Source organism: Harpia harpyja, chromosome 3 (assembly GCF_026419915.1).
Source record: "Harpia harpyja isolate bHarHar1 chromosome 3, bHarHar1 primary haplotype, whole genome shotgun sequence".
Taxonomy (NCBI): Eukaryota; Metazoa; Chordata; class Aves; order Accipitriformes; family Accipitridae; genus Harpia; species Harpia harpyja.
The window spans coordinates 10,910,237-10,937,620 of NC_068942.1; the positions used below are offsets into that span (position 1 = coordinate 10,910,237).

The 27,384-nt window shown below is 42.0% G+C and overlaps 1 protein-coding gene across 2 annotated transcripts; it reads left to right on the top strand.

The window, feature by feature from the left end:
* Positions 1–3,434: 3,434 nt before the first annotated feature.
* Positions 3,435–25,282, top strand: BEND3 (BEN domain containing 3). Of its 2 annotated transcripts, none has more exons than XM_052781381.1 (4): positions 3,435–3,753; positions 14,697–14,741; positions 15,186–15,406; positions 20,403–25,282. In XM_052781381.1, exons 2-4 carry the CDS (start codon positions 14,708–14,710, stop codon positions 22,653–22,655), a joined length of 2,508 nt encoding a protein of 835 aa, XP_052637341.1. In that variant the 5' UTR covers positions 3,435–3,753; positions 14,697–14,707; the 3' UTR covers positions 22,656–25,282. The 2 variants fall into 2 exon arrangements, with proteins under 2 accessions (XP_052637341.1, XP_052637343.1); XM_052781383.1 differs by lacking the exon at positions 3,435–3,753 and adding an exon at positions 9,998–10,215.
* Positions 25,283–27,384: the final 2,102 nt, after the last annotated feature.

Consider the following 27,384-nt stretch of genomic DNA (forward strand, 5'->3'; position numbering starts at 1 on the left):
GACGAGCACTGCCAGCTCTGGCAGCCACCGTGGTTCCTCACTGCTGTCCAGGGGAACCTCTAGCTGACTAGATCCTTTGAACTAAAGACAGAGAGGGCATTCTCCAGGGGGAGGGCCTGGCACCCGACCGCTTCTATGGGTAAACGTCTAAGGAGCCTCCATAGTCCTTCCTGATAGAACTGCATACAACTGCAAACAGGGCTTTCAGCTTTCCAGGGCCTCTGAAGACATTTTTTGTTGGTGGTGATGGCTGAAGTCTAGTTGCAGTTTGGTCAAGTGAGTAATGGCCCATTGTACTCGAGAGCAATGGTGATTTTTTTTCCTAAAGAGTTCTCTTGCTGGAGCACCACAACTCCCCTCCCCAGTGGGCCTGGAATTTTCCAGAGATTGCCGCAGTGTCACAGAGTAGCTTTTGAGCCAAAGGCATGAAGGGGGGAAAAAATGAACATTTGAATAAATGACTTGTGTGGCGTAAGTTCAAATGGTGAAAAAAAAAATGGGACTTGCCTGGCTGGGAAGCCAATCTAAGCTTGCTACCTGCATTGCCTGGAGACAACTTGGCTCGCTCCCTTTTCAATGAATGCTGTTATTGCAACAATATGCTCGTGCTTCTTTATGCTTAGCTGAGGCCCTTCAGGTCTCCTCCTAGGCTTGGGTCCCTAGTAGCTACAATGCCTCAGGCCAGCACTATAGAGCAGAAATGAGGTGGAGTTCAAACTGGCAAGTATTTTCTCAAGGGCTCTGAAATTGAGTTTGGGATTCCACTGGTTTGCTCTTGCCTTATGGTTGCCTTTCCTTAATCCCACTAAGTAAAGCATTCAAGTAAAAAAATCCAACTGAGATCTAGCACTACTTAGCAGCTGGGCCAGGTGTTAAAACATGGTACCCTTTAAGTAAACCTTCAATTAGCTTTACAATAACAGCAGAGGGCAAATCGTACCATAAACTTCAGTCTCCATACTGCTAACAGACTAAGAAAAGTTATCAGGAAGTGCTCTTTATCTCTAAAGAGTGAATGAACCACTAACTGCAGAACACTTGTCTTGTTAATAAAACGTATCCTTCATTCAAGTGATTCATCGGAGGAGTTACAATGCTAGTAGTTCCTGCTTTTAAGGGCTCCTTTGAACAGCTGTCTATTAATAACAATAATAAAAAGAGCAGTCAAAGTTAAAATCAACAAACTATTATCTGTTAGGATTATTCATGGAATATGACACTGTAAACACGCCCAAAGCCCTAAATGCCAAATTTAGAAGAGCGACATAAGTGGAAGAACGAAATTTGAGAGAACTGCTTCTAAAGGAAGCACCGAAAATCTGAAACGGTGAGGATTTTTTATTTTAAGAGCCACTCTGTACTGTTCCGTTCTAAGGAAATAGGAAGTATCTAGGAAAATGCTGAGTTATTTATGGGTCAGAAGATTAATCTGAGATTTTTTTCCAGACAGTTATTTCTCAATTGACTTGCATGTTTTTGTTTTTGCTTTTACTAAAAAAAAAGAAAAAAGTAGGCTTCTTATAGTGCAATGCAGTTTCAGAGATAACAAACGAAAGATTTATCTCTTAAATTTACAGCAGTGCTCAGAGCTCGTGTGTTCTACCTGCACATTTACTTCCCTCTTGCCTGGTGTGTACTTGCCTTGCTACTTCTAGCTGATACATCCTTCATGCCGGGAATCCATCACCCTTCCTGGCAGGAGCCATCCTCGCCTATTTATTTTATAATAAACACCTTTTATAAACACCTTTAGACTTAACTCCTTTCACACTGGTAGACGTGAAACAATTACAATACAATTAGAGCACTCGGCTGTGTGCTTTTATTAAATGGCAAAATGAATCTATTCAACGGGAACGGCAGCACCAGCTGAGTTTATTGTGTAAGTAAAACATTTCATGACAAGCTGTCAAGTTGGGTATGTTGCTAATTTCAGAGTCGTTACATATAGCCAAAAAATGTAATTGCCATAACTGGCCATAGGTTACAAAACTGGACTTCCCTCTCCCACATTTTTTTTTTTTTTTCAATCTTTGGGAAACGGTTTTTCTAGAAGCTGTTAGCAGAAAGGGCACGTACTATTTGCCAGACTACTGTAATGCCTTATGTGGTCCTGTCAAATTCAGGTAAGATAAAATCTATAAGGATACTTAATTAAAAAAGAACGTGATCTCTGTTTTATAAATCATTGCTGCCATCCGCCCCCCCAAACGTGAGGCACGGAAACGGTGTTAAACAACGGTGCAGGAAAAGAGCATAAACTCCTTAAGCTTGGATGTGAATTAAACCAACTTACTGAATTAACTTTTTTTTTTTTTTTTTTTAAAGTATAGGCTTAAGCCTAAGATGGCACCAAACGCCGGCCTTTCCTACTCGGCAATACACGCAGAAATCCACGTGCACGTTACCCAAAGGGTGCGGGCAGCCCTTCCCGCGGTGCGGGCAGCCCGCCGCCGCGTTTCTGGCAGCTCGCGGGGAAGCCTCGCGGGCCGGCGGCCGGCCGCGCAGGGGCTACGTGCCGGTGTCCCAGCCCGTTTCTGTGACAGACCCTCCCCGCCGTCCCTCTCGCACCGCCCGGTGCCCGCCCCGGGGTGACTCACGGCCGCCTCGGCGTGCCCATTTATTGACGGGCTCCGCAGCCGGTGCCCAGCGCCCGGCCAGGTGCGGCCGCGGCCGCCGGCTCGGGAGCCGCCGGGGCAGCCCCTCCGGATCGGCCGGCCGGAGCTCCGCCGCTGCCTCGGGACGGGACGACCCGGCTCGGGCCGACCGGGCGGCCCCGGCTCTCCCCCTCGCGCCCCGCCGCGGGGCGGCGAGACGCGAGTGGGTGGGTGGGTGGGCTGGCGGCGGGCCGTTTCCCTCCGACCGCGGCGGGTAACGGCCGGCGCGCGCCGTCCCCGGCGGTGCGGGGCCGCGGGGCCTCGTGCCCGCTGCCTCCCGTCACCGGCCGTGGCCGCCGGCCGCGCGCGGTCACGGTCTCCCTTTCCCCCCCCCCGCTCCGCGGCCGCCCGGCTGCAGGGGCAGGCAGCGCACGCGCACACCCGCTCCCACCGCCTCCCCGCGTGCACGTGCGCGGTCCGCCGCGGCGCCTGCCGGCGGGCGCCGCCACGCGAGACCGCGACCGGCGGAGACACCCGGCCCCGCGAGGCCGGGGGCGCGCTTCCAGGCGGCGGCTGCCTGCGGCGAGCGCGCCCCGTCCCCGGTCACCGTCCCGGCCGCCGTCCCGGTCCCCGTCGCGCCCGGTCGCGTCCCCGAGCTGCGGCCCACGTGCGGCCGTGCCCGCCGCGGCGGCGGGGGCGGGAGAACGGGGGGGGGGGACGGGGACGGCGGGGGCGGCGCCCGGCGGTGGGGCTGCCCGCGCGGCTCCGAGTGGGCGGCGGGGCGCGCGCGGCGGGGGCGGGGGCGCGCGGGGGGTCTCCAGTGGGAACCGCGCGTTCCCTGTGGCAGCGCCGGGGAGGGTGGGGGGGAGTGGGGAGGAGGGGGAGGGGGGAGAGCGGCCTGCTCCTCCCCCCTCTGCCCCTGCCCCGGGGCGGCGGGTGGCGCTGGCCGCGGCGGCTCGGGGCTCAGTGTCCTTGTGCGGAAATGACACACGGTCCCGTCACGTCACGCGAGAGCGCTGCGCGCGGACCCTCGCACACAAAGAGCGGGGGGGGAAACGCGGGCACCAGCGGAGGCCGCTCCAGCCGCCCCCGCCGCCCCCGCCGTACCGGGGCTCCCCGCCGTACCGGGGCTCGCGTGCCCACGCGTGGAGCCGAGGTAAGTCTCGCTGCCGCCGCTCGCCGGCGGGGCGGCGGGAGGGGCGCCGCTCCGCGCAGCCCACGGCGGGGAGCGCCGCCCCGGCGGGTAGGGGAAGAACGGGGGGGGGGGGGGGGGGGGGGGGACACGGGGACACGGACCGCGCCAGCGAGCGAGGGAGCGAGCGAGGGAGCGGCAGCCGCGGGGCCCCGCCGCCGCCGCCGCTCTCCCCCGCCGCGGGGCGCGGGCTGCGGGGGGCGGGGGGGGGGGGCTCTTTGTTCGTTGCTCGGAACGTTGCTATAGCGGGGCGCGCGAGGGCGCGCGCGCCAGGCCCGGGTGCCTCCATCTGCGAGGCGGGGGAAGGGGCGGGAGAGCGGAGAGTGGAACGGTCACGCCGCCGCCGCCGCCACCTCCAGCCTCACCTTATCCCCTTCCCCCCCCACCCCCCCTCCTCCTCTGCGCGCCGGCCACATAGATCCGCCCGGGCAGGGTTCGGACCGGAAGCGCCAACCGCCGCCGCCGCCGCCTCGGGCTCGTGGGTCTGACCGCGGAAGCAGCCCCTCGCCGCCGCGTGCGGGTCGCGCGGGGCGTCCTCACCGCAGCCCCCGCCTCCGGGCGGGGCCGCGCCGACGCGCCGCTCCCACGTGGCGGCGGCCGCCGCCCCCCCCCCCCTCCCGTCCTCCGCGGGGAGCCCCGGCGGCGCGGGGGGCGAAGGGGAAGCCCCGGCGGTGGGGGCTGTTGCCGCCTCCTGGTACCGGCTTCCCGCACCCGGCGGCCGGGGCTTCGCAGGAGCCGGCGGGGCCGCGCGCCCTGTAGAAGCGAGGGCCGGGGTCGGGCTCCCGCGTGGCACAACCGGTGGCCGCGGCGGCGTCGACCGGGGGGGGGGGGGAATCCTGCGGTAACCCGCGTCGGTTCCCGGTGGGCCGTGCGCTGAGGGGACCGGGGAAGGTCACCGCGGGGGAGCCGTCCGCCTCTGCCCGCATCGCCCGCTGCCTCTGCCCTACTTTCCCCTGCGGCGTGTCCCCCCGGCCTTTTGTAAACAGAAGGGAACAGACTCTGAACCGGCGGAACGCGAGCCGGCGGCGGGCCAGCGGCGGGCCAGCGGCCGTGCGATGGCTTCCACAGAGCGTTCCTTGTGGCAGTCCCGCGGCTCGGGTGGCGCGGGTGGCGGTGCCACCCGTAAAACCCGCGTGTGCCCGACCCCTGGGGGCAGAGACGTTTGAACAGGGAAGGAAAAACCTTCTCCCTGCTTCTGGCAGATACCTGCCTAGTCATCGGATGATGGATTTACGCGAATGATTGCATATAATAAATAGTTGCCAGTATACATCGATACGTTTTCCTTTTCTCTCCTGCTAAATCAAAGTCGGCGCTGGACCAACTGCACTTTTTATCTTTGCTGAGTGTTTTCGTAGCGTAGATAAGTCCGGCGGATAAAAATAAAGCTGAGCGCGGTTTGGAGGAGATTTTAAATTGTCTGTAAGAAGTTCGTTCAGGTGGAACAGTATTTTAAAATAAAAGCAAAGAACGAGAGGAGGGAGAATGAAGCACTGAGGAAAACCAAATGTTTCTGATAGACCAGGGGAAAACACCTGATCGAAGGGAAACCAAATTGATGCATTGATGCTGGAAATAAATTAGGCTAGTATTTTGCTGACCACTGCAAGATTAAGTCGGTGTTTGATAAAGTACAGGGGACGAGTTGAAAAAACTTCAGCACCTTGTAGGAAAACTGAGAAGAGTGATTTTTTTTCTTTTTTTTCTTTTTTTTCTTTTTTTTTTAATTTAAACTGCATCTGCAGATGTAACTAAAATGAAAGAAAAAAAGACCCAAATTGAGAACATGCCCTGTAAGTCCTATTGGCAAAACGCCCTTGTTGCAGGCTGGCTTCAGTGGAGACTTGAGGCTTCCTGTCCTCCTCCACAGGGCAGCAAAGGAGGTTTTCAAACTATGTTAAGTATAGGGATTTTATTGTCCGTAAGGGTAATGTTTCCAACAACATCTGCTGGTTCTTTTAAAAATACTTTTTCATAGTTTTAGAACTTGTTATACATGTATTTGTAGTCAGAACATGATCGTAATGTTGGAATACTGTTTTCTAAGGTATTTGATATTTCAAGTGTCAGTACTGGATATCAAGAATAAATTTTACTCAGAAGCTCCACTCTTGGGTCACTAGCAGCACCCTACTATTCCAAAATTGATAGAATAGAGAGCATCTGCTTTTAGTATTCTTTATATTGTCTACTTACATTTTGCTCATCGTTCAGTTAACTGAGGCAACATTCTTCTTTCCCAGTTTCTTTAAGATGGGTAGTCAATTTGAAAGAATTATCTGTTGTTTTGGGGGTTTTTTAAATTAAGGTGGTTTCAAGTATCGGACTTCTTCAGCCTGCTGCCTTTTCAAGTAACTTCCCAAGCCTTTTCCAGATTTTTGCTCAGAAAAGTCACAAGTTATAAGGAAACCTGACTAAGTATATACAGAGTACAGTCAGCTGTACAAATCAAACAACACAGATTTCCCCCTCCCTCTCCAATTTCTGTCTATTATAATAGTTTTAGGTGTAACTTGTAACATTAGTAAGTAATGTTTCAGGTAGCATACTGACGGTGATGCTTTCCAGTTATTTGCTTATTCTGAACATCATAGCAATGAGTGTAGTGATGAGGTTTTCAGCAATAGAAGGATACTTAAATAGAAAACTAAAATATTAATGAAAATTAAAAAAAAGTCCAGAAAAAAAAAATTGCATTGTTTTTTTGATGAGGTGATCTCATCACCTCCCCATTATACGGGATTTGGCCTATTTTGCTTATCTTCAGCTATCCCTTGTTCCAATGCAAGCAGGGTGAAAAAGCAAATTGGGAGGAAGGGATTAACAAGAAGTAAAAAACATCCAGCAGTAGAAAAGGCAACAGGCTCTCAGCTCTCCCAAAGGGCCTGGATTGGGAAGAGGGCACTTCTATCAAGCAAAAAAACCCCCGAACAGAAAACACCAAAAAAAGCCACTTACATGGCCGGATATTGCAAAATTTCTACCTATCAGCTCAGGTTTTTTGAGAAGGCCTTGTCAAAATTCTATAATACGTAAAGTCAAATCACTGGCCCGTGGAACTGAATGGAAGGCAAACATTGCCTAAAAAAATACATTTTACGGCTCAGTTTTGGAGTGGTATTTATGTGTAATTCTGTTGAATTGAATTTGAGTTGCATTGTTTTTTACGAATTGGAGGAATCAAATGTACCCTGAGGATAATTGCAATACTGAAATTATTGAACTCAGTGCTACAGCTAGGAAGTAAAAGATGCAGATTACTTGGCTCCCCAAGCAGAACCCAGAACTCGCAGTTCTCTAGGTTTGCTTTCTACAGCCCAGCAAGAGAGCTTTCCAAGAGACAGCCTGGAAAGCAACGTGCGCCCCAAGCAGGAGGCAGCTCCTGGGTATCCCGAGCAGAAGCGCCTGCCTTCAGTCCCATCTCCTCCTAGGACTGCAGGGCTGCCTGTTGAGAATGGGTGTTTGCTCTTGTTATTTCAAAGCGTTGTGCAGGAATCATTCTTCTGAAACATCACGAGGGACAGTATTTTGTGCTGTCACGAGGTGGTTAGAGCAGCCCTCCGCTCACCTGCTGATCAAGATGGGACTACTTCCACCTACCCACACCAGCTTTCAAGACTCTGGGCTTCCCTTGGGAAGCATCGGTCGCTTTCTGTGTTTTATCCAGTGCGCGTTTCATATGAAATACAGGCAGAGACCCAGAGACAAGGAGCGGGACCTCAGACACTTGCCTGTCCGGTGAGTGTCTAACTACTAGATTGATTAATCATTGTCCCTTGCTGAGGATTAATGTATATATACAATAGTTTTGGCCGGCTCTGGGTAAACCACACTCTAATTATGTAGCATAATACCATTGCAATTTTGTGATAAAGTCCTGTTACAGGAAGGCGTGTGTAAGAGGAGGTGCTGCTTTTGGCTGTTAAACAGCAATTCCATGTACAGATCTTGTAAAATTTAGCCAATGTTACCTCCTCAGAATATCTGCTTTTTTGGAACTCCCATCATTTATTTAACTTTACTAGGTTACCTGTGCTTTAAGAGGAGTGCTATATCTTTCACTGCATGCTGAAAGCGAGGGAATTGAGCAGCTTATTCCACATGTGCTATTTAACACATATTTAATGTTACTAGCAAATGCCTGTATCTTATCTTTTGACCAAACTGTAAAGAACAATTCACCTCTTCAGAAGCAAATGACACTCAAGTAGAATACTTTTCATTGAAGCCTCTGAGTTTGTTATATGAAGCAATGTACCACCATGAGGCTTTAAAAGGAATAAACATCTCTTAGTACATAATGTCTAAACCCCTATATTTTTAATAACATTCTTCTAGTCGATAATGAAGAATTAGAGACATTCCTTCCAACCTACATGAAGATGCTAAAATATTTAGTGGGCTGGTGTGCCTTCAAGAAGCAGCATCTACACATTTACCGTGCATTAACGAACTGAACAGTACAATGTTGTGCAAGCATTTCAATTATAAATAGCAAACTTCTATGAAACTGATAACAGGCATTCTTATTGTATTAAAGTATATTAGTTAAGACAATGATTCATTTACATTTGTAATTATAATTAACAAGTGTTAAGAAATCAGAATTGTTTTCCACATACAGCATGTGTGCACTTTTATACTCTTCTACATGGTTTTCACGCTATTTTTTTTCTTCAGTTGTCACAACTTATTACATTAGATACGGGAGTTTGCAGAGTAAAGAGTTACTTCTTTAGTTACAAACAGCAGAACAACAATATTTTTTTCTGGTGGATTTTTTTTGTTTGTTTGTTTTTAAGTCAGAACTTGAAAGTGATGAATGAGGCTTCCTTTCAGAATGATTGCAAAGGCAGAGAACTGCCTTGATCTTACATTATCAGCAAGAGCTTTTCTCTTTGCATTGTACTTTTACAGTGGTCGCAATCATAAGACAGGTGGGGAAAGCATCCTCCAAGGCCAACATGTGAGTAATTGTTAGGTGGTAAATAGGAGGAGGAGAACACACCTCATGGGATGGTTTAATTTAGGCTTGTGATTCAATTTGGTTTTATGTATCAGTAACTAGGTACACTTTTATGCTACTTTTAAGTAGCATTATGCATGCTACTGGATGATATGAGACTGAAATGCCTTTAGAGTGTCATTCGCAATTTGCTCCCTTACTTACAAAATCTTTTGTACCTAAGTGCTTTAAATCCTTAAGGCTTCAGTGTATATTTTGGGTAGGCACATTTTTGATAAATGGATCACATTTTTTGCTCTCCTTGCAAAAGCAGCATCAGGGTGGTAGTTAGCACTAAATGCACAGAGAAACATTCCAAAACCTGTTTTTTTTAAGGTATGCTTCCATGCGTTGGAACTTGCAGCATTGCACTATGCATTGAGCTTCCCTGTTAGCCACGGGTAATACCATTTCAATGTTGAATGTCGTTACCAAAATGGTACAATGATACAATTAAGTGTCATAACTTGGTAAGTCTTTTGAATAGAGGGATGTGTCTAAGTGATACCAATGGAGGTAGGGAGTCTTAAGTCTCTTCGTTGAGCTGTCTGTCTTGTTCCTTGTCTGATCTGCTGGTCTTCACATTTGCCCTCGAGCATGCCATAACCTGGTGATTTGATCACTTTTCTAGGATTTGGGGACCTGAATTCTTGTCTCTGCTGCAAAATAAAGAGCAGGAAGGTAAAAAAAAAAACAAACCCAAAACCAAACAAAACCAACCAGGTTTTCTGGTTCCCAGTACCTCTTTAATTAAGCACTGTGCCATTGGTAAGTGAAACACTTAGTTATGACTGTCCTCTATGAGAGCCTGAAAGTACTGAACATATTCTGAAAATGGCTTGGAATCTTAGCCAGTAGGCCAGATGCAGAGGAGTTCCTAGTGCAGCAGTCCCAGCAGGGCTCAAAAGGTTTTGTGTATGTGGTCCACCAGTCCACTGTAACCACCTGCAAGTTTATCTGGTAGTTGAGTGGGATTTCTGGATCTTGCTGCAAATCACAAGATCATAAATCAAACACACATAGATTGGTGTCTAGGGTTAAACTGTAATGCATATTCAATTTATTAGAAGTAGGTTAACTTGAAACAGGAGGACACAATGCTGTATATCATGTCAGTTCTTTGCAAATAGGCTCATCCTATATTAGTTTAAAAATAGGTAAACTAGGTATTTTTATTCACTTCTCTTAGAAGAACAAAGCTTTAGTCACCCTAAGGAAACCGTCCTTTTTGGTTCATCTTTTTTGACTGTTTCCAAAGTGTCAAGATGTGTGGGTGGGTCTGGAGGGCTGAGCCCAAAGGAATGTTTCTGTCTTCTCAGGTGAGCGCTGGCATCACAAAGGCGTGACACCTAGCAGTGGCTCAGCACAGGTGTCTGTACAGTGCCAGCACTAGTAGCTATCAAGGCAGTTTAGAGAGGAAGGTGAGTACATGCTGATATGTCAGCAAGTTTTTGAGACATTGATTACATAGCAGTTATAAACTACATACTGTTTTCAAGAAGACTGTTCTCAATAGATGAAATGTAGGCAGTAAAATCTAATGATTTATTGTTTGTGTTGTGAGGATGGGGTCTGTTTACCTCTTCTTCCTTGATTGTTGAATTTGTCCAAGTGCTACACATCTTACTGTTTATCCTGCATTAGATAGATAGGTTTAGCTAATGACTGTACTAGAAGCAGACTGCCGTTAATCAAAGGCAGAGTGTCTTTTGAAGAAAAAGTGCGAGTATTAGCTATTTGCTTCATTTTTAGTGAACCAAAGAACCCAGAGAAAATGCTTCTAAAATAACCTGGTTCACAAAATATTTACAGGCAAAATCCTAAAACTTGAAGTTTAAGGTTTATGTTCATATTTTATAAAGCATGATTTTTTTGGCCAGTTCAGGTGAAAATAGAAGAAGCTTCAGCTAAAATTTAGACATACGGATGCTTAGGCTACAGCGCCAGTTGACTTCATTAGGATCAGGATCTGGCTGTTGACGTAGCTGCTGTTGTAGGTCTTTGGTATGTTTTGGAATCCTCCTTCCAGATCCTCTTTTCACCAGACAATAGGATGCACTGCAGCATCCATCTGTATCCCAGCAAGATAAAGCTGCCAAGGCTGGTTGCTCTGCCAGTCACTCATGGCTGCAGACCTGGGCTCCCAACTTCAGCACAGGGTGTTCACTCCTTCCTAGAACTGGCTGACTGCTGTCCTGTGGATAGCATTGAATCAGTATTAGGCTAAGGATGATAAATATATTTATCTTCTATTTTGAAAAAAGACATATAAGCTAAGAATGAAATATGTTTGTATACTCAACGTGACAAGGAACAACGGTCAGGTGTTTGCTTTACTGGATGGATTTCTTACTCAATTGCTTTTTGCACTATTTTGTCCCAAGTTCTTTCAGGTCTTTTTTACTCCAGCTTTGTTTACGCCCACAATCTGGGCCAGAATGCTACCTCAAAACAGATGTTGACACTGCTGCCTCTTCTGCAGAGGCAATAATTATTATTCATAAGTACTGATTCACTGCAGATAGTATTTTAAAGAATCTGAGATGTTTTATCTTTAGCGGACTTTAAACAATCAACAAAATTACCATTAACCTTACGTAGACAGGCACACGTGCATGGACATGCTCACGCACGCACACAGACTTTCCCCCTTCCCGTAGACCCTGTTTTCCTATGGAAGCAGTGATACAATTGCTCTGTTGATATCTCTGTGTCTGCTCACCACTCAGTTGTGAGTCCATTGCTACCCAATTTTGAAGCAAGATGGTGGTGTAAACAGATGATAAGTGAAGTTTCATGAAATGTTTGAACCAAGCCAGTGGCTTGCTGGTATGAGAGAGAGAGAGAGAGATCTCAATTCCTCCTTTCCATCCCAAACCTCATGCATGCTCCTGAGCTGGGCCCAATTACTTGCCTTACCCTTCACCTGTCTGAATTAGAAGAGAAGTAACCCGGCAAAGAAGGACGTGAGTTGTTTTCTGTCAGTTTATCAAGCTGGAAGAGCTCACTGAGGGTGAAGGTGGGCACCTTGCTTGACTGAGGGAGCAGGTGGGACTGAGGCAGGAGATCAAGAGGGGCAGTTGAATCCTGTCTCTTGACAAAAGCTGTTATATGTGCTTCATTTTCATAGAATACCTAAGTTCTTACATATCTCACAAAGATGGCAGCAAACCAGATAAAGTGAGAGAGATTAGTAGGGCTCCCAAAAAGGAAAAGGTTGCAGCTCATGCTTTGTTTGGCACCAAAGAGTTCAAACATGAAGCCCAGTCTTTCTAGGCCTCATTGATTCTGAGGCTGGTTTTGACTATTTGCTTTTAATTGTATTCTGGCAGTTTTCAAATAAAAAAAAAAATTCAGAATAAGTAATAACACTTTGCTTCATTTGTGAAACAATGTTTTGACTTAATGTTATTTGACCTGAGTTTGGGATAGCTTTGGTCTTTGTGGTGTTGCCTCCTTTAGAAAGTTAATTGTTAACCAGGGTATGTGCTTTGCTTTAGTTTTCACTTTTTTCCAGTTTTAAAGAGTGACTATTCAGATCCTCATTTATTTTCTCCTTCCAGTTTGCTTGTATTCTCTGAGAGGAATTCTAAAGCATTCTTCCTATTTGAATAGCAGTAACAGCAGGAGTTAGAAGGAAAATATAATTCCCTATATCCCCTTCTAAATATTTTGTGTGGTTCCGCCCGCCACTACCTTTATAGTCTTCCCTTCTGGCTCTGTGTTCACCATCTTTTAGTGTTTTGCTCTGATAGAGCAGTCTGGGATTATGTGGAAAGCCATTTTGATTTCCATTACAGAATATTCTGTACTAGTATCAGCTGATGTGCTTACTGTCACCTCCGGCCTTCACAAAAAGACTGTGTCACACTTCTTGAGCACTGGCACATGTTGGCCTTGTACCACATCCCTCAGAGCTAAGCCTAGTGCGGTGTGGAAAAGTGTAGGAAAGATCAAGGCACTAAATATCAATGTATTTGGGATATCAGGGCGAAATACGAACATTTAGTACTACGTGCTTTTCTTAAGGCCCAACGTAGCTTTTTGATGGTACTATACAAAGTACAGTGTCTTAGGATTTTTCATAAAGATCTGTAGCGGCTGTGTCTAAATTCATTAAATACTGTTGAGTTAGTAAGACTTGGTATTAACCCTCACTAGTGCTTATCAGGTGGTTTAGAAGTTGTTGTGGGCCACAATTTCATGCTGTTACATCTCTACACAGTTTGCAAAAGTTTAAGTTATTATAGTCCTGTTGAGCTGGCATAATTCATATGTGGATCAGTTCATAAATGCAAGTCCTGAAATAGGGGATTATGGTACGTAAAAGGAGTAGATATCGAAGGGGTTTGTAGTAGCTCTACATCCAACTGAGAGAGACTTTTTCTGGTGATGTGAGGATGAAGACAATCTCAAGTTATCCTCTTGAGGATGCCCTTCACAAGGCTGTATATAGGGGCCATGTTGAAGATTAGCACATCAAAGAGTATTTTGGCTTCTAGAGCGGCCCACTATGAGCTGATTTTGTAACTCCATGCATCTTTTGTTTGGGGGTGGTGTGCTACCCGTTGTAGTACAAAATCTTATCCAGAATGGGATCTCATACTTAGCATTAACAGCCATCAGTTGCTGCCTAAGAAAAATTCATAGCTACACAGCATTCAAGTGTTTACAGAGCTTTTTAACAGTATTGTGAGTTAAAAAAAAAATAAATTCTATTCAACACTATTCAGAAGAGAGGTAGAGACTTTTTTTCCCCTCCAAAACAGATTCTCTTTCTTCCCCATCTCTTTTTAAAATTTCATTATAATTCCCACTCCAGGGCTGTACATACACTTTTGTTTGATTGATTTTATTCACTTGCTCAAGCCAGAGAGAAGCCTGTCTTGATTTCAGACCTTGGCTAAAGGGTAGGCAGGAACAGTTGAAAGAAAACTATTTGAAAGAAGAATGTAACTGTGGAAAATGTAATAATAGTCTGGGGCCAAGTAAGCATAATGCTGTGTATAGATGAACATGAGCGGTGTGTGACAGTTTACGAGTCACCAGCTTACCAGTTGAGAGTGTCAGTTTGCATCTGTGTGCCCTTTAACAGTCAGTGAGGTTTGGTTAGGTTGTTTGCTTTGTAGATCTCCAAAAGATTTAGAATATCTTGTAGGAACATGTTGACAGATCAATGTTTGCCCCCAAGTAAGTTGCAAAATTAGTTTTCAAGGAAACAGAAATACAGCTGAGTCTTTCATGTGAGAAGTAATGCTAAAATCATGCTAGAATAATACATATATTTGTTTTTTCTTACAAAAAACATTCTTACAATATTTAGAGGCTGACAGAAAAAAAGTAGTTACTGGAGATCTGCAGATTGCTCTGCTTGAATTGATGCAATCCATATCAAAAGATCAAAGATTTTTTAAATGAAAACTTAACTCCAGCATATATATTACAGTTTATGATGAGTTTTCCTTCATCTTTGACTTTGGGTCACCCACAATGACAATATAAAAACATTAGACTGTAATAAGAAGTAGTGACTTGGTACAGGATGGAGAGTTTAATACAGTTAACTTCCATTTATATACTGCCAATATACTTTACAGAGAAGGTTAAAATGACTTATACTTTTCTCCAAACTGGGAAAAGACATACAGTTTTAAATATTCTCTTAGCTGTCTTATGTTGTCTGCAGTATAGTTTGCATGTTGACAGGTCTATAGATGGCCATGGAATTTACTGAAAATAGCTAGTTATTACAAACATACAGACTGGAAATTATCTGTGGGCTGTTAATGCCCAATGGCTTTAGATTAAAAGTAATTATAAAATGGATGTAGGTATTTCCTGATTCCAGAAGATGCTGATAATTATTTTTGGGTTTTTTGTTTGTTTGTTTTTTGTTCTTTAGTGAGATAGAAGATGAATTCAGCTGAAATCACTGATGATGATGAAGGTAAAATATTATACTTTGTGTAATTTTTGATCAGGCAAAAATACTTGTTGAATTTAAGCCTTTGTAACCTGATAAAGAATGCACTTGGATGAAGACAAATTACATTAATGTTTTTTAAAAAGCAATCTAAAATACACCGTTGTTACTGATTACATCCTTCCTCCCCCTCCAAAAAAAATCTTCCTACTGTAACTTTATTTATACTTTAGACCCTTTTTTGGGGAAGAAGCTGTCATTGACTGGATGACTGAATGGTTCCTAGCATAATAAAAACTTGGCTTTGGGCTTGGCCTCAGCATACACTTATCGTACAAGTCATAAAAAATAATGATGTTCTTCAAAACACATTTTCATAAAAAGAAACAAACCACAAAAGATTGTGTTAAGGGTGTCATGGTTTTCTGGAGAGAGTGCTTTATCTTTCTAAACCTTCTCTTTTTCCAGTAAAAATTCCTAAAACGAGCGTGAAAGTAGAAACAGAAAATGAAGATGAAGCCCTAGACTGCTCAGTAACATCCAGATCTGCTGAGAAACACTCACTGGATGGCGCAGTTACTTGCCTACAGGATTCCAACAAACGGAAACAGACCTCACTTGGTTGTGATGGTTCAGGGAGCCAGCAAGATGTCTTACCCAGTGTGAAGAAAAGACGCTTTACACAAGAGGTGACTTCTGTATACATGACTGATTTTTCTGTTCATATTTCATAGGCTAAATTCATTGTTGCTATAAGCAAAATGCAAGTCATTTAACTAGATTTGCATTAGTAATGAGTTTGAGGGAAATATGGCTAATCTTAACCCAGTTTGCACATATTACTTGTCTGGGTATTTCTTTAAATAATGTGGGAGCGATCATATCTATGCAATACGGTTATAGATTAGTTCATTCATGTGAAGTGTAGTTTTGTTGTTTGTAAGGGAATGTAGGAGCAGGTAGTGATTTGGATTAACTGAGCATGACTGATTACAGTCCCTCTCATGTCATACAGTCCTTCAGCTGGATCCTCAGTGGTAGAATCAGGGCTGTAATTCTTCTTTCTGTGACACAGATTTCGATGTTAGTGAGACAAGCATAAATTTGTGTATTATTTGAAAGATAAAAATGCAGGGATGCAGAATACTTCAACATATCAAGAGCAGAATGTACTACAACTTCTGGTGCAGCATCCCACTTGTGGCAATCCAGATGTTTGTCCAGCTGGTGAAGGAGATGACTGGTCACTTCTGTTATCCTGTTCTAGTGTTTCACCTCTCCAGCAATTGGAGATTTTCATTAATCTTTGCTGAAACTGAGCAAGTTTCTTTTTGTCCTTGTTTGTTTCAGTAGGGAGATCAGTGGTCATCTGTTCCTAGAAAAGTCTTCTGCAAGTGGGAAAATTGGTGTGAATATTTTTGTTGTTCTTTTGATATTCTTGAAAGGGTAGTGTCCAGTGTTGGATAGTCACATCTCTTACAACACCCTCTAAAGCAGTATAATGACCTCCTGTTTTTCACACTCAGCACTTTATTAAAATAACCTAGATTCAAATTCATCCTCTTTCGGATAACTTCAGGCCCTGGGTTATATTTAGTTTATGACCTACTCTAATGCACATATCCTTTTCTGCTGTTCTGCTACCTAGCCAGTTATTCCATGTTGCATTTGTGCATTTCATTTCTCCTTTCTAGCCATAGCTCTTCATATTTTTTTTTCTTGACTGTCATCTCTCTGACTTTTCGGGGCTGTTTTTTTCCCTGAATGCCTGTGGTAGGTAGGTTTTAATCTTATTACACGGTTTCTTTCTTTTCCTTTCTCTTTTTCTTTTTACAATTGTTTTACTTACATTCAGATTCTTAAAAGAGCTTCATAATGGTCTCTGAACTGTGCTTGCTTTGGATTTTACTGTTTGCCTTTAATAAATTTTAAAATTTAATTTGAAATGAATTATAACTTTGTACTTAGAATATCAGAAAGTGACCCAGTAACAATGATGAAAATTCATTCTTGACTGACCCCAGTGAATCAGCATGTTTAGTTAAATAACCAACCAGAAATAGTCCTCAATCCTAACAACATTTTTTAAGTCAATTACTTTTCTAGCACCAATATTTTGGTTTAGCTGATGACTTCATTAACTATTTCTGTTTAAACAGAGGACAAAAAGTTAATTATTTTTGAGAATATTGTGCTTGTATATTTTTACTACACATCACATAGGTATCTATGTATGATATAAGCAGAGCTGTACTTTTTATGTTATATAACTGTACCATTGAGCTGGTGATTGTATTACTAAATGACTTGCTATCAGAAGATATTTCACTTTTTAAAAATTCTGATTGTCACTTCATAACCAGAAATTAATTTTCCCTAGTTTTCTTTAAAAAAATAGTGTAGAAGATTGTAAGTTTAAAAAAATTGTGAAAGACATTTCCAAGTTCTCATGTGTTTGATAGAATCTTTTTATGTGTTTCTCATTCACATATTTATTCTTCTTTACTCATATGCTAGAATATTATGCTCTGTATTCTTACAGATATTTAGACTTTGTTTATTAAGCATAATAAAGGTCATAAATTAGCTGGACTTCAGCACTGAACAGAGCAATAACTAAACAACTTTTAAAATTTGGCTTAGGACTCAGAGATAATGTGAGAGACTATTTCACAGTTACTTATATTGGTCAGTGTTTACCAAAATACTGCATTTTGCAAATGTTCAAAGAATGTATATAATATAAAAACTTGCTGTGCAAATGTAGTATAAAAAGCAGCACTATCTTAGATACATTGAGTCTCATAGAACAGTATTTTTTCTTATTTTTTGATGGTACATTAAAACTGTTCATCTTAAATGGGTGTAGTATTATCTGAAAGACATTGATGTTTAAAGATTAGTGTTGCAGAAAACTAATTAAAAATATTAAATACTAGTTTAATTGGAGAATTTATGAAAAGCCATGTATTTATGCTGTGGATAGTGCTGTTCCCAGATGGAAACTGTATAAAGACAAGATAATTAAAAGCAAAAGGAGAGAAAACGAGAATGCATCTGAAATAGAAAATCGTTAAATATAGGCCCAAATGTGTTGTCATCTGTTAGTCAAACACCAACTATGTGTTTCTGAAATGCAGATAACCAAATCTGTCCTGCAACCAGATCCAAACACTGTGAGCTGCATTAGTGAAAGGGCAGAAGTTCTGCTGCCATCGCAGCAGAGATCTGCTGTGGTTCTTGGCGTGAACACTTCTCTTCCTCCAGAGCACCGCGTCCAAAACTGAGAATGCAAACTTTCACAACACTCACTGTAGAAGCGCAATAAGATACTTAAGACAATGAATTTGTGCTGTTTAATACACACTCTAATATTGCTTTGCCCTGGCTCTGGGTGTGAGGTGTGCATTAATAGAAGTTACCCCCACATTGCCAAGTTTTATTATATAATTAATTAGGGAAAAGGTACGGCAGGAGTTCTGACAAGAACACAGATGACTGGTGGCCCATGCCAAGCTATTTAGTAGAAAAGGAATTGAATCATACTCTGTATGTGAAGGAATATTTGGAATATTCTCTGTAAACAGGAGTGTTAATGGAAGAGCTAGCTACTTAGGTAGCAGTGTAAGAAATTTATTCTCCAGAATTGCAACTTTATTTTGTTCTTTTGATCTAAAACGGTAAAAGAAATCTGTAATTCAGTCTCAGTGTCTGACTGGGGAGCAGAACTATGTTTACTGTCAGTGGAGATTTTCATGACCTGCTTTCAGGTGATGTCTATTTGGGAGAGCTCTATTACCATCTGGAAATACCTCTGTTTCTCCACTGACAAGTATAGGTGGTGTACGACGACTTCAGTCCCAGCGTCGGAGCCTATAGTTAGGTGGGAGCAATGTGGATCTCAGTCTGCTCACAGTTCAGTCTCTTGTGTCCTGGTATTTTACAGGTCACAAAGAGCTGATTTAGTTAGGGTATATCATACTACTGCTGGGGTAAAGTTCACCCTTTAATAGCTGGTGGTGTTACAGGACTCTGGCTCCTCGCTGTCCTCATAGCAAGTGTGCTTTAATATGAGTGAGACTGGAGGGACAGTCTTCTAAATGGGACCTGGAAGTCAGGTGTCCTAGGCATCACCAGGGCTAGGGATTCTGCACACTGTGTAATATATTGCCTTTGTGTTACGCTTTCATTTTATCATCTGTCCATCCATACAGCTTTAGATGTGAAAACATGAGGTTTCATGTGTAGGGTTGTGTGATGTGAATGAGACCAGAACTTGTGGGAACACAACTTCAATTTAATTGAGTCTGATGATTTTTAAACTTGGAGTGGAAACCAGCTTGTTCTTTCTGAGCCTCTTGAGTATACATTGCATTAGAAATTAAAAAGTAATTGGATTCAATTTGTCACTGCAGTAAGCAGATGCCAAGTGTGAGTGAACATAGGGACCAGATTAATTTCATGAGTGTTACAGTTCTGTTTTTTTCAGAAAGGAACCTTAATTCAAGCTCCTCACTGTAGGGTGTAGTGGGGTCTTCACTAGAATTTCAAATTGCTTGTGGCTCTCAGCTCAGACCTCAAGTCTGTGTTCCATTTGTTTTAATACTTGAATGCAAATTCTGTGGTTTTTATCTAATTAATGTTCTGTCGAACAAGCCAAGCAAAATGTTTCAGTACAGTCTTCTCTAAAATCTGTGAGTGTTTTCTTATGTTTGAATTCTGTATGTTGGATTTTGATTCTCTTGTGTCTACTTAACTTCCTAAGAATTATTTGTAATATCCATGTGTTTGCAAAAAACCCAACCCACCCAAGCCCTGCATATTTGCTGTGAGTTGATGAAAATGCTTGCTTCCAATTTCAAACAATGAGGAAGAGTTGGAAATTATTGAGAACATTAATTCCTTAAGAGGTCATTACTGTTTTTTATATAAAATTTAGAAAATTAGAAACCCATGAGTCTAAACTTCCCTGCCTTTCAGAAATAAATCTTAGGCTTTCCTTTTTAAAAAGACAATAGCAAGGTGCTTTTCACTTTGTTTGTAAGTTTTTATTGTTTAAATAGAATACTTTTTTTAAATTACAGTCATTCTTAGAATTTGTTTAGGAGCTGTACACCATTATAAAGATTAAAAAAACCCTATATAAACCTTTCACGTGAGAAAGATGAGAATAAGCATAATTTTGGTGTCTTAACAGCCTTTGCTATTTTCAAAAGCTAACCTAAAGAGAGTGCTGGAACATTAAATGCAGTTGTTGGAGGCAGTGGCAAGGTCACAGGACTAGGAGTCAGAAAATCTAGATTCTATTCTTGGCTCTGTTGCTGACTTGTTGCCACCCAAATTCTCTACAGCCCAGGATCCTCATATGCAAGGTGAAGCATAATGATACTTAATTTGGGAGAGTATTTAGAGCTCTGTGGGTAAAGAGTACTAAGGATTGTTATTGCATCTCTATTCCATGGAGAAAGCCATGAGCCAAAACAACAACAACAAACTTAAATAATACATTACTGTATTTTTATTTTTCCTAGTGAATTTATTAATTTTGATCTATTTAACACAACTAAGTCCTCTGGAGAAAATCTGACTTTGAATATTTATGTAACAGTGCCTGCTTAAGGGGCACATATCTATAGCTAATATTTTTAAGGCAGTCTTGCTAATACAATATTTCTTCATTCAAAGGGCCCCTTTTCAAACATGAGGAACAGAGATACTGGCTCACCCACTCAGGTAAATGCAGAGCAGCCAAACAAGAACAAGAATCCTAACGTATCATGGCTCTGTGAAGAAGAATCCTTCAGTGACATAACCACTCCATCTTACAAAAAACCTCTCTATGGCATCTCACACAAAATCACGGAGAAGAAGAACCCACCAGGAGCAGAGCAGTTTGCTTCTTATGAGTTGTTTGAAAAAATCAACCCCAGCAGTCCCTCGCATCTTCGGACTTTGAACGACCAACGCAAAAGGGACTCGGCTGCAGCCATTGCCGTAACAGCGGCCACCTCAGATTCTGACCCAAATATATATTCTTTGATACAGAAAATGTTTTACACACTTAACACCCTCAATACCAATATGACTCAGCTTCACAGTAAAGTTGACCTGTTGTCTCTGGAGGTTAGCAGAATTAAAAAGCAAGTCAGTCCAGCAGAGTCCGTTGCAGACTTCAAGCCTCCCCCGGAGTACCAGCTGACTTCTGCAGAGCTCAAACAAATCATGGATCAAAGCACGTCAGGTGGAGACCTAGCTTGCCGGTTGCTAGTGCAGCTCTTTCCAGAGCTCTTCAGCGACGATGAGTTCAGCAGAAGTTGCAGTGCATGCGGCTTTCTCAACAAAAGGAAACTTGAATCTCTTCACCTGCAGCTTATCCGTAACTATGTGGAAGTTTGTTATCCTTCTGTGAAGAATACAGCTGTGTGGCAGGTGGAGTGTTTGCCTCAAGTCAATGATTTTTTCAATAGATTTTGGGCTCAAAGGGAAATGGAAAACAGTCAGCAGAATGTGCAATTGTCCGGTTTTTATGAGACCGAACAGGTCGAATCCTCTCATTTTATGGAGGATAAAGAGCAGGAGGAAGCTTTGTCCTTGGACAGGAGTAATGCCATTGCCTCAGATTACATGCTGGATGCTCAGGATCTCAATGAATTTTTAGATGAAGCTTCTTCTCCAGGGGAATTTTCTGTTTTTTTGTTACACAGATTGTTTCCAGAACTCTTTGACCACAGAAAATTAACTGAAAGGTACAACTGCTTTGGAGACTCTGGAAAACAACTGCTGGATTCTCATCGGCTTCAAATAATCCGTAGGTACACTGAAATTTACTTTCCAGATGTGCAAGAAGAAGAAGCCTGGTTGCAGCAATGTGTTCAGCGAATAAATGATGAGCTTGAAAACACGTATATGGATGGAAGTGAATGTGATCAGATGAGAGATGACTGTTACGATTCTTCTAGTTTACCAGATGATGTATCAATCATAAAAGTGGAAGATAGTTTTGAATATGAAAAACCTGGCAGACGTTCAAAAAAAATTTGGCTTGTACCCATAGACTTTGACAAACTTGACTTTCCCCCTCCCGATTTTGATGTCCCTGTCCCGGATTACCTGTTGAACAAAGAACAGATTAAAAGCATATATGAAAGCAGTCTTTCCATAGGCAACTTTGCCTCTCGATTGCTTGTTCTCTTATTTCCTGAACTATTTACTCATGAAAACTTACGGAAGCAATACAACTGTAGCGGATCTTTAGGCAAGAAACAGCTCGACCCCACTAGAATTAAATTAATTCGACATTATGTGCAGATACTGTACCCCAGAGCAAAGAATGACAGAGTGTGGACATTGGAGTTTGTTGGGAAGCTTGACGAGAGGTGTCGACGAAGAGACTCAGAGCAAAGGCGCACGTACCAACAGCAACGGAAAATCCATGTGCCAGGGCCTGACAGGAGGGAATTTCTCAGCTATGCAATAAACCCTGAGAGGTTTCGAGAAGAATTCGAAGGGCCGCCGCTGCCACCGGAAAGAAGCAGCAAGGATTTTTGCAAGATACCACTCGATGAACTTGTTGTTCCTAATCCAGACTTCCCTGTGCCTTCTCTGTATTTGCTGTCTGATAAGGAGGTAAGAGAGATAGTGCAGCAGAGCCTGTCAGTCGGCAACTTTGCTGCCAGGCTTCTCGTAAGACTCTTTCCCGAACTCTTTACTTCGGAGAATCTCAGACTGCAATACAACCATTCAGGTGCTTGTAACAAAAAACAGCTCGATCCTATCAGACTGAGACTGATCCGTCATTACGTGGAAGCAGTTTACCCTGTGGAGAAAATGGAAGAAGTATGGCATTATGAATGTATACCGAGCATTGATGAAAGATGCCGGCGTCCTAACAGAAAAAAGTGTGATATACTGAAAAAAGCGAAGAAAGCAAAAAAGTGACAGGCTCTTTAAATTCCTAAGACTTTGACCACTAAATTATTATCAGGATTATGCTTTGGTTTAGACTGAGGGGCCTGTCGGGAGCTGAGGGTGCTCAGCATCTAGGACAGTCAGGCACTAAGTTTGTTGCGTTTTAATGTGTGCGTTGCATCTATGTGGGCACTGCAGCAGTGGGAAGTGGCTTACTACATTTGTACATGGGTAAAAACTATAAGTCATCAGTGACAGAGCTATCAATGACTCGCTAAGAGCATGATTTTCACTGGTGCAAATACATGTATCAAAACTGTATTACTCCACTCCCCATTTCTGCATCTTCCTTTTTTATCACTTTCTAATTATAAAGATTTTTTTTTTAAAATCGTTGTGCTCTTCAGGGGCAGTTTTTCATTATACCCTTATAAAGAGTCTTGTTAGTTAATTTGGAGGTTGAAATTTAAACTTAATTTAAATTTGAAAGTGCCATGTTCATTGGAAATCCTTGGAATATTAGACTTTGCTTCTACAGTAATTACAGCTTCACATTTGTTTTGTTCTTGATGATACTGAGATAATGAAAATAATAATATTGTGTCAAAGAATGGGTCAGCATGGTGTCATTTGCTTTTTGACTGTTACCCAGGTTTTATTTCTAAAATCAAGAATTAACTGTTGAAGAATTGAGACATGAGCATAGACACAATGTGAATGTTTTTGGTTTGTTTTTTTTTATATTGACACCACAAGCTTGATCCTGCCCCTGTGAGTTCTTTTTTTATTTTGTCCAGTGTCACTGCTGGCATGACTGAGGATGGCTCGTCTGAATAAAGCCAGCAGAACAGACCCAAGCCTAAACCCGTGGAATGTCTTGCCATTGCCTGCTTGCCATGCTATTTGTAAAATAACAGAGACAACAACAACAACAAAAAGACCTGAAACAAGAACTTAGAAAAATTTTAGACCTTACTCTCTATCAAAATCACGATTCCGAAGGTTTCCAGTATTCATATTGAATTGCATATATAAAAAGTACGTGCCAAGCTTAGCTTTGTGATGGAATTCAGTGTTTCAGGGTCCCCACATATGAGCTGTGGTAATGTAACTTACTCTTTGTGTGAATGCAACACCATCTGGATATTCTGGGTGTAGGGATATTGAATTCTCTCACTTTGCCAAATTGATTTAGTGTAATTAGTAGCTATTTGGAGACATAACTGTGTATGTATAACGTAGGTTTATATGGTTAAGTTTGCATCATTAATATGTTCAAGTCTAACAGAGACCACCCAGAACCCAATGTGAATTTGCTGTATGAATTGTCACTGGAGAGTGCTGCTTTAAAACTAGTTTTCCTCTTTTTTTTTTTTTCTTTTAATACTGATAGAAATGGTGAGAGAGAGTCAGACATGGATTTTTAAGACAGTAAAGACAGTGGTCGCTTACTGACCATTGCTGGAACACCTTGAAGCAATTGTTGATGTTCTCTGTGGTCCTTTTTTGTTGTTTACTTAGGTGGGTCATAGTATCAAATTTAAATTCAGTTCCAGTGTAATTTTCTATTTTAGTATTTGTAAGAAAGTATAAAATACTTGATATTTTTACTTCAGATTTTTAGAATTTATTGTTCTTAGAGTCATATTGATCCCCTTCTTGTAAAAGCAAAACGTTTTTTCCTAATGGCAAGAACTAGTAAAAGTATTATGTTAAACTGGGAGTAAATCATAATAGATCGTAGCATTTGCTCGTTTCCCCCATATGCTAGCAACATTCTCGAAGAATGTATGAAGAAAGTCATGAATGTACTAAATAATACACTGATACTGTTTATATCCATTTAAATGTTTCCTGTTGGTTTAAATAATAGCAGACCATGCACAAAATGGATATCAGAGCAAATATGGCTATAATAAAATGAAAACATTTTACCAAAGATAAAGAACTGATACCACAATGTCTGCATCTTATCTTTCATTTTAGTCCATAAATTAGCAAATTGAATGTATCAGAAACCAAGACTTTCTCTTGTAATTGTATGCTACCTAGCACCTCTGTGAAATTTTTTACATGCACTTTTGTGGGAGATATAAAATGACAGAAATTATTAACAGCTGCTTAATTTGTTGTTGCAAATGGCTGGCCAGAAGGTAAGAAATATAATTATATTTTCTGATCTTAATGTCATACACATTTCACCACTTAGTGATGTCGAAGTTCCCAGAAGAATTCAATATATATTAAACTTTTCTACAATTGACAGATGTTACTAGTTAGCATGCAAATTTGAGACATACTGACTTTTACTGTAGATGTTGACATTAAGTCAAATCAGTCCATTCATATTATCTACTAAGAAGTGAAAAACCAATTTTCACCTTTTAAAATTACATTTTTGAAAGTGGGTATAGAAAGATTTTCGTTTGTTTTTTTTCTCTTCTAATTGCTGTGTACATTCCTTTTATCTCACTCTTCACAACCCTTTCATGATTCATTTGGTTGTATGTTTTATAACTTATATCAAGAAAATACAGACATATGAATAGTGACATAGTTCACTAATGAAAGCTCTTGCAGTGCACCCGAAGTACAGCCACTTCATCCAGTTGGTCAGTCTTGTAAATAAATTAAAGGTATATTATTTTCATACAAGAGGAATGTTGTCTGGTGATTGCTTGAGTACGAGCAGGAATTTTTTTCCTATGAAGTCTGTTACTAAGATCTGAGATGATAACCTTAGCTAGTCAGACAATACATAAATGAAAATACCCTGGTTTGCTGCAGCCATTTAAAAAGATTTTTCTTTCAGACTTTTTTTGTTTAAAAGAATAAACTTACCATTTTGAAAGTGAGGCTGTGATAGGAAGATTGCTAGATATTGAAGTGTTTGCAACATACATAGCCATGCACATACTGACTTCCTACAGATGAATGTTCTTTTCTACCTACCAGGTTAGTAAACCGTGTTAAGGTGAATATCAAGTGTCTCTGTCTACTTCTTATAGTTTAAATGTATCAGCTTTGGATAAGCATTGAATAGCCCACTTCTAACAGCTTTCTAAAAGAAACAGTGTAATATATCACAACTATATTTTTGTGTCTTACCCATTTTCCAAAATTAAAAACTTCTTACTTAGAAGTTCTGTAAAAGATGTAAAACAGCACATCAAAAGGGAGATCAGGTATGCATCAGTTTATTGCCCATTAACTGTATTCAGCTGACAGTATCAACAAGTTTGCAAATGAGAAAAATCGTTACTTGGAAGTCAGCCACGTTGTTATGCTGATGCATTACAGCCACCAAAGTGTTTCATGTTCTAGGAAATGTTTGTGACTAGTTTTTTCTTATCTTCAAAATGCATATAATTTATTTCTAGGTACATTTTTTTAAATCTGTCATTTGTCTCTTTTCAATTATTTTTTGATATTTATGTTATGTTACAGCAGTGAGAAGCAGAGAATTGTGTGCTCGATGCTCTACAAAGGCACACGGGGTCTGATTTCATGCTGGAAGGGGCTAACATGAATTATACAGCCCCAAGCAGCACAGAAAATAATATGCAGGCTTTATTCATAGTCTATTTTTATTCAGATTTTGTTTCACTGATTAAAGGGATGTGAAACAGCTGGAAAATTCAATGTCTTAAGCTTGCCTGTGCAGAGGATGGGGCATAAATTGACAAGTGTTCTTACTTACCGTGCACATTTTAGTTGATTGCACTTAAAATCTATGGGAGAACAAGCGTGGCAGGTTCAAGCCTGTGATTTTTCTGAGTAAATGAAACAAACTCCATCACCATCATTGCCAAAATTTCTTCACTTCCTCAGTTTGACTTTCTGATTTTTTTCATTGTTACTGCAACTCAGCACCAATGGAGTTATGGGTTTTTCCTCAGGAACATGCTGAAAACATCTTTTTAAATGTGCTTGAAGTTGTTTAAAATGAATAGATGAAGTGATGGTTTAGTTCCCTCTCTTAATTCTCTCTTAGGATTGTCTTTGCTAAGAAAGACAGAAAAAGAATGAAATCCGCATTTGTTTGTCTTCATTCTTTCCTACCTACTGTTTTGTCCTAGTAAATATTAAGATAGATAAATTTCTAGTAATAACAGTGCTTTCAAAACCCTCTTTTTACCCTCTCCATTATAAAAGTCATTCATCTAAACGTCTCACTGGTAGTGATAGTCTTAATTTCTTGCAGAAATTTCTCACAGAATACATAATACTCATCATTATCTTTGTCACAGCTCATACAGATCCTGTTCTGAGAGGCCACCTCTCCTGCAGCAGAACTCTGGCTGAAGGAGCTGCCCTGGGTTGGCCAGTGCCAGTGCTGGGAGCAGATGACTCCCAACAAAATCAAAACTCCCATCACATTCACATTTTCCTTATACCTTATCTGATTGGCAGGAGATTAGCCCTTACGCTGTATTATTCTTATCCAGCATATTCCTTTTCATTTTTGTCATTTTCTAGATGCTGCCTTTTCTAGTTAGTGGCCATAAAAGCCTGTGACATGGCAGACCACCTGCTTACTCCCATTTCCTGATCAGTTCCATGATGGGGCTGTGGTCGCCACTGAGCATTTTTCTTCCATTAAAAATTTGGAAAGAACTTTGATTCTCACAGGAAGGGAAGAGCTGTAATAGAAGGGAGAATGTTCTGGAGAATATGACATGTTCTTTTCCCACTTCTCCTCTTCCTCCGCTCCCCCCCCAAGACAACCATGAATAGAACAGACCTGGTTTGGGCTTTT

What these genes read in the sequence shown, in the direction of transcription:
- BEND3 (XM_052781381.1), top strand. Translation starts at nt 14,708, where the DNA reads ATGAATTCAGCTGAAATCACTGATGATGATGAAG. An exon ending in AATCACTGATGATGATGAAG is followed by an intron (nt 14,742 to 15,185) that starts GTAAAATATTAT and finishes CTCTTTTTCCAG; the next exon opens with TAAAAATTCCTAAAACGAGC. An exon ending in AAAGACGCTTTACACAAGAG is followed by an intron (nt 15,407 to 20,402) that starts GTGACTTCTGTA and finishes CTTCATTCAAAG; the next exon opens with GGCCCCTTTTCAAACATGAG.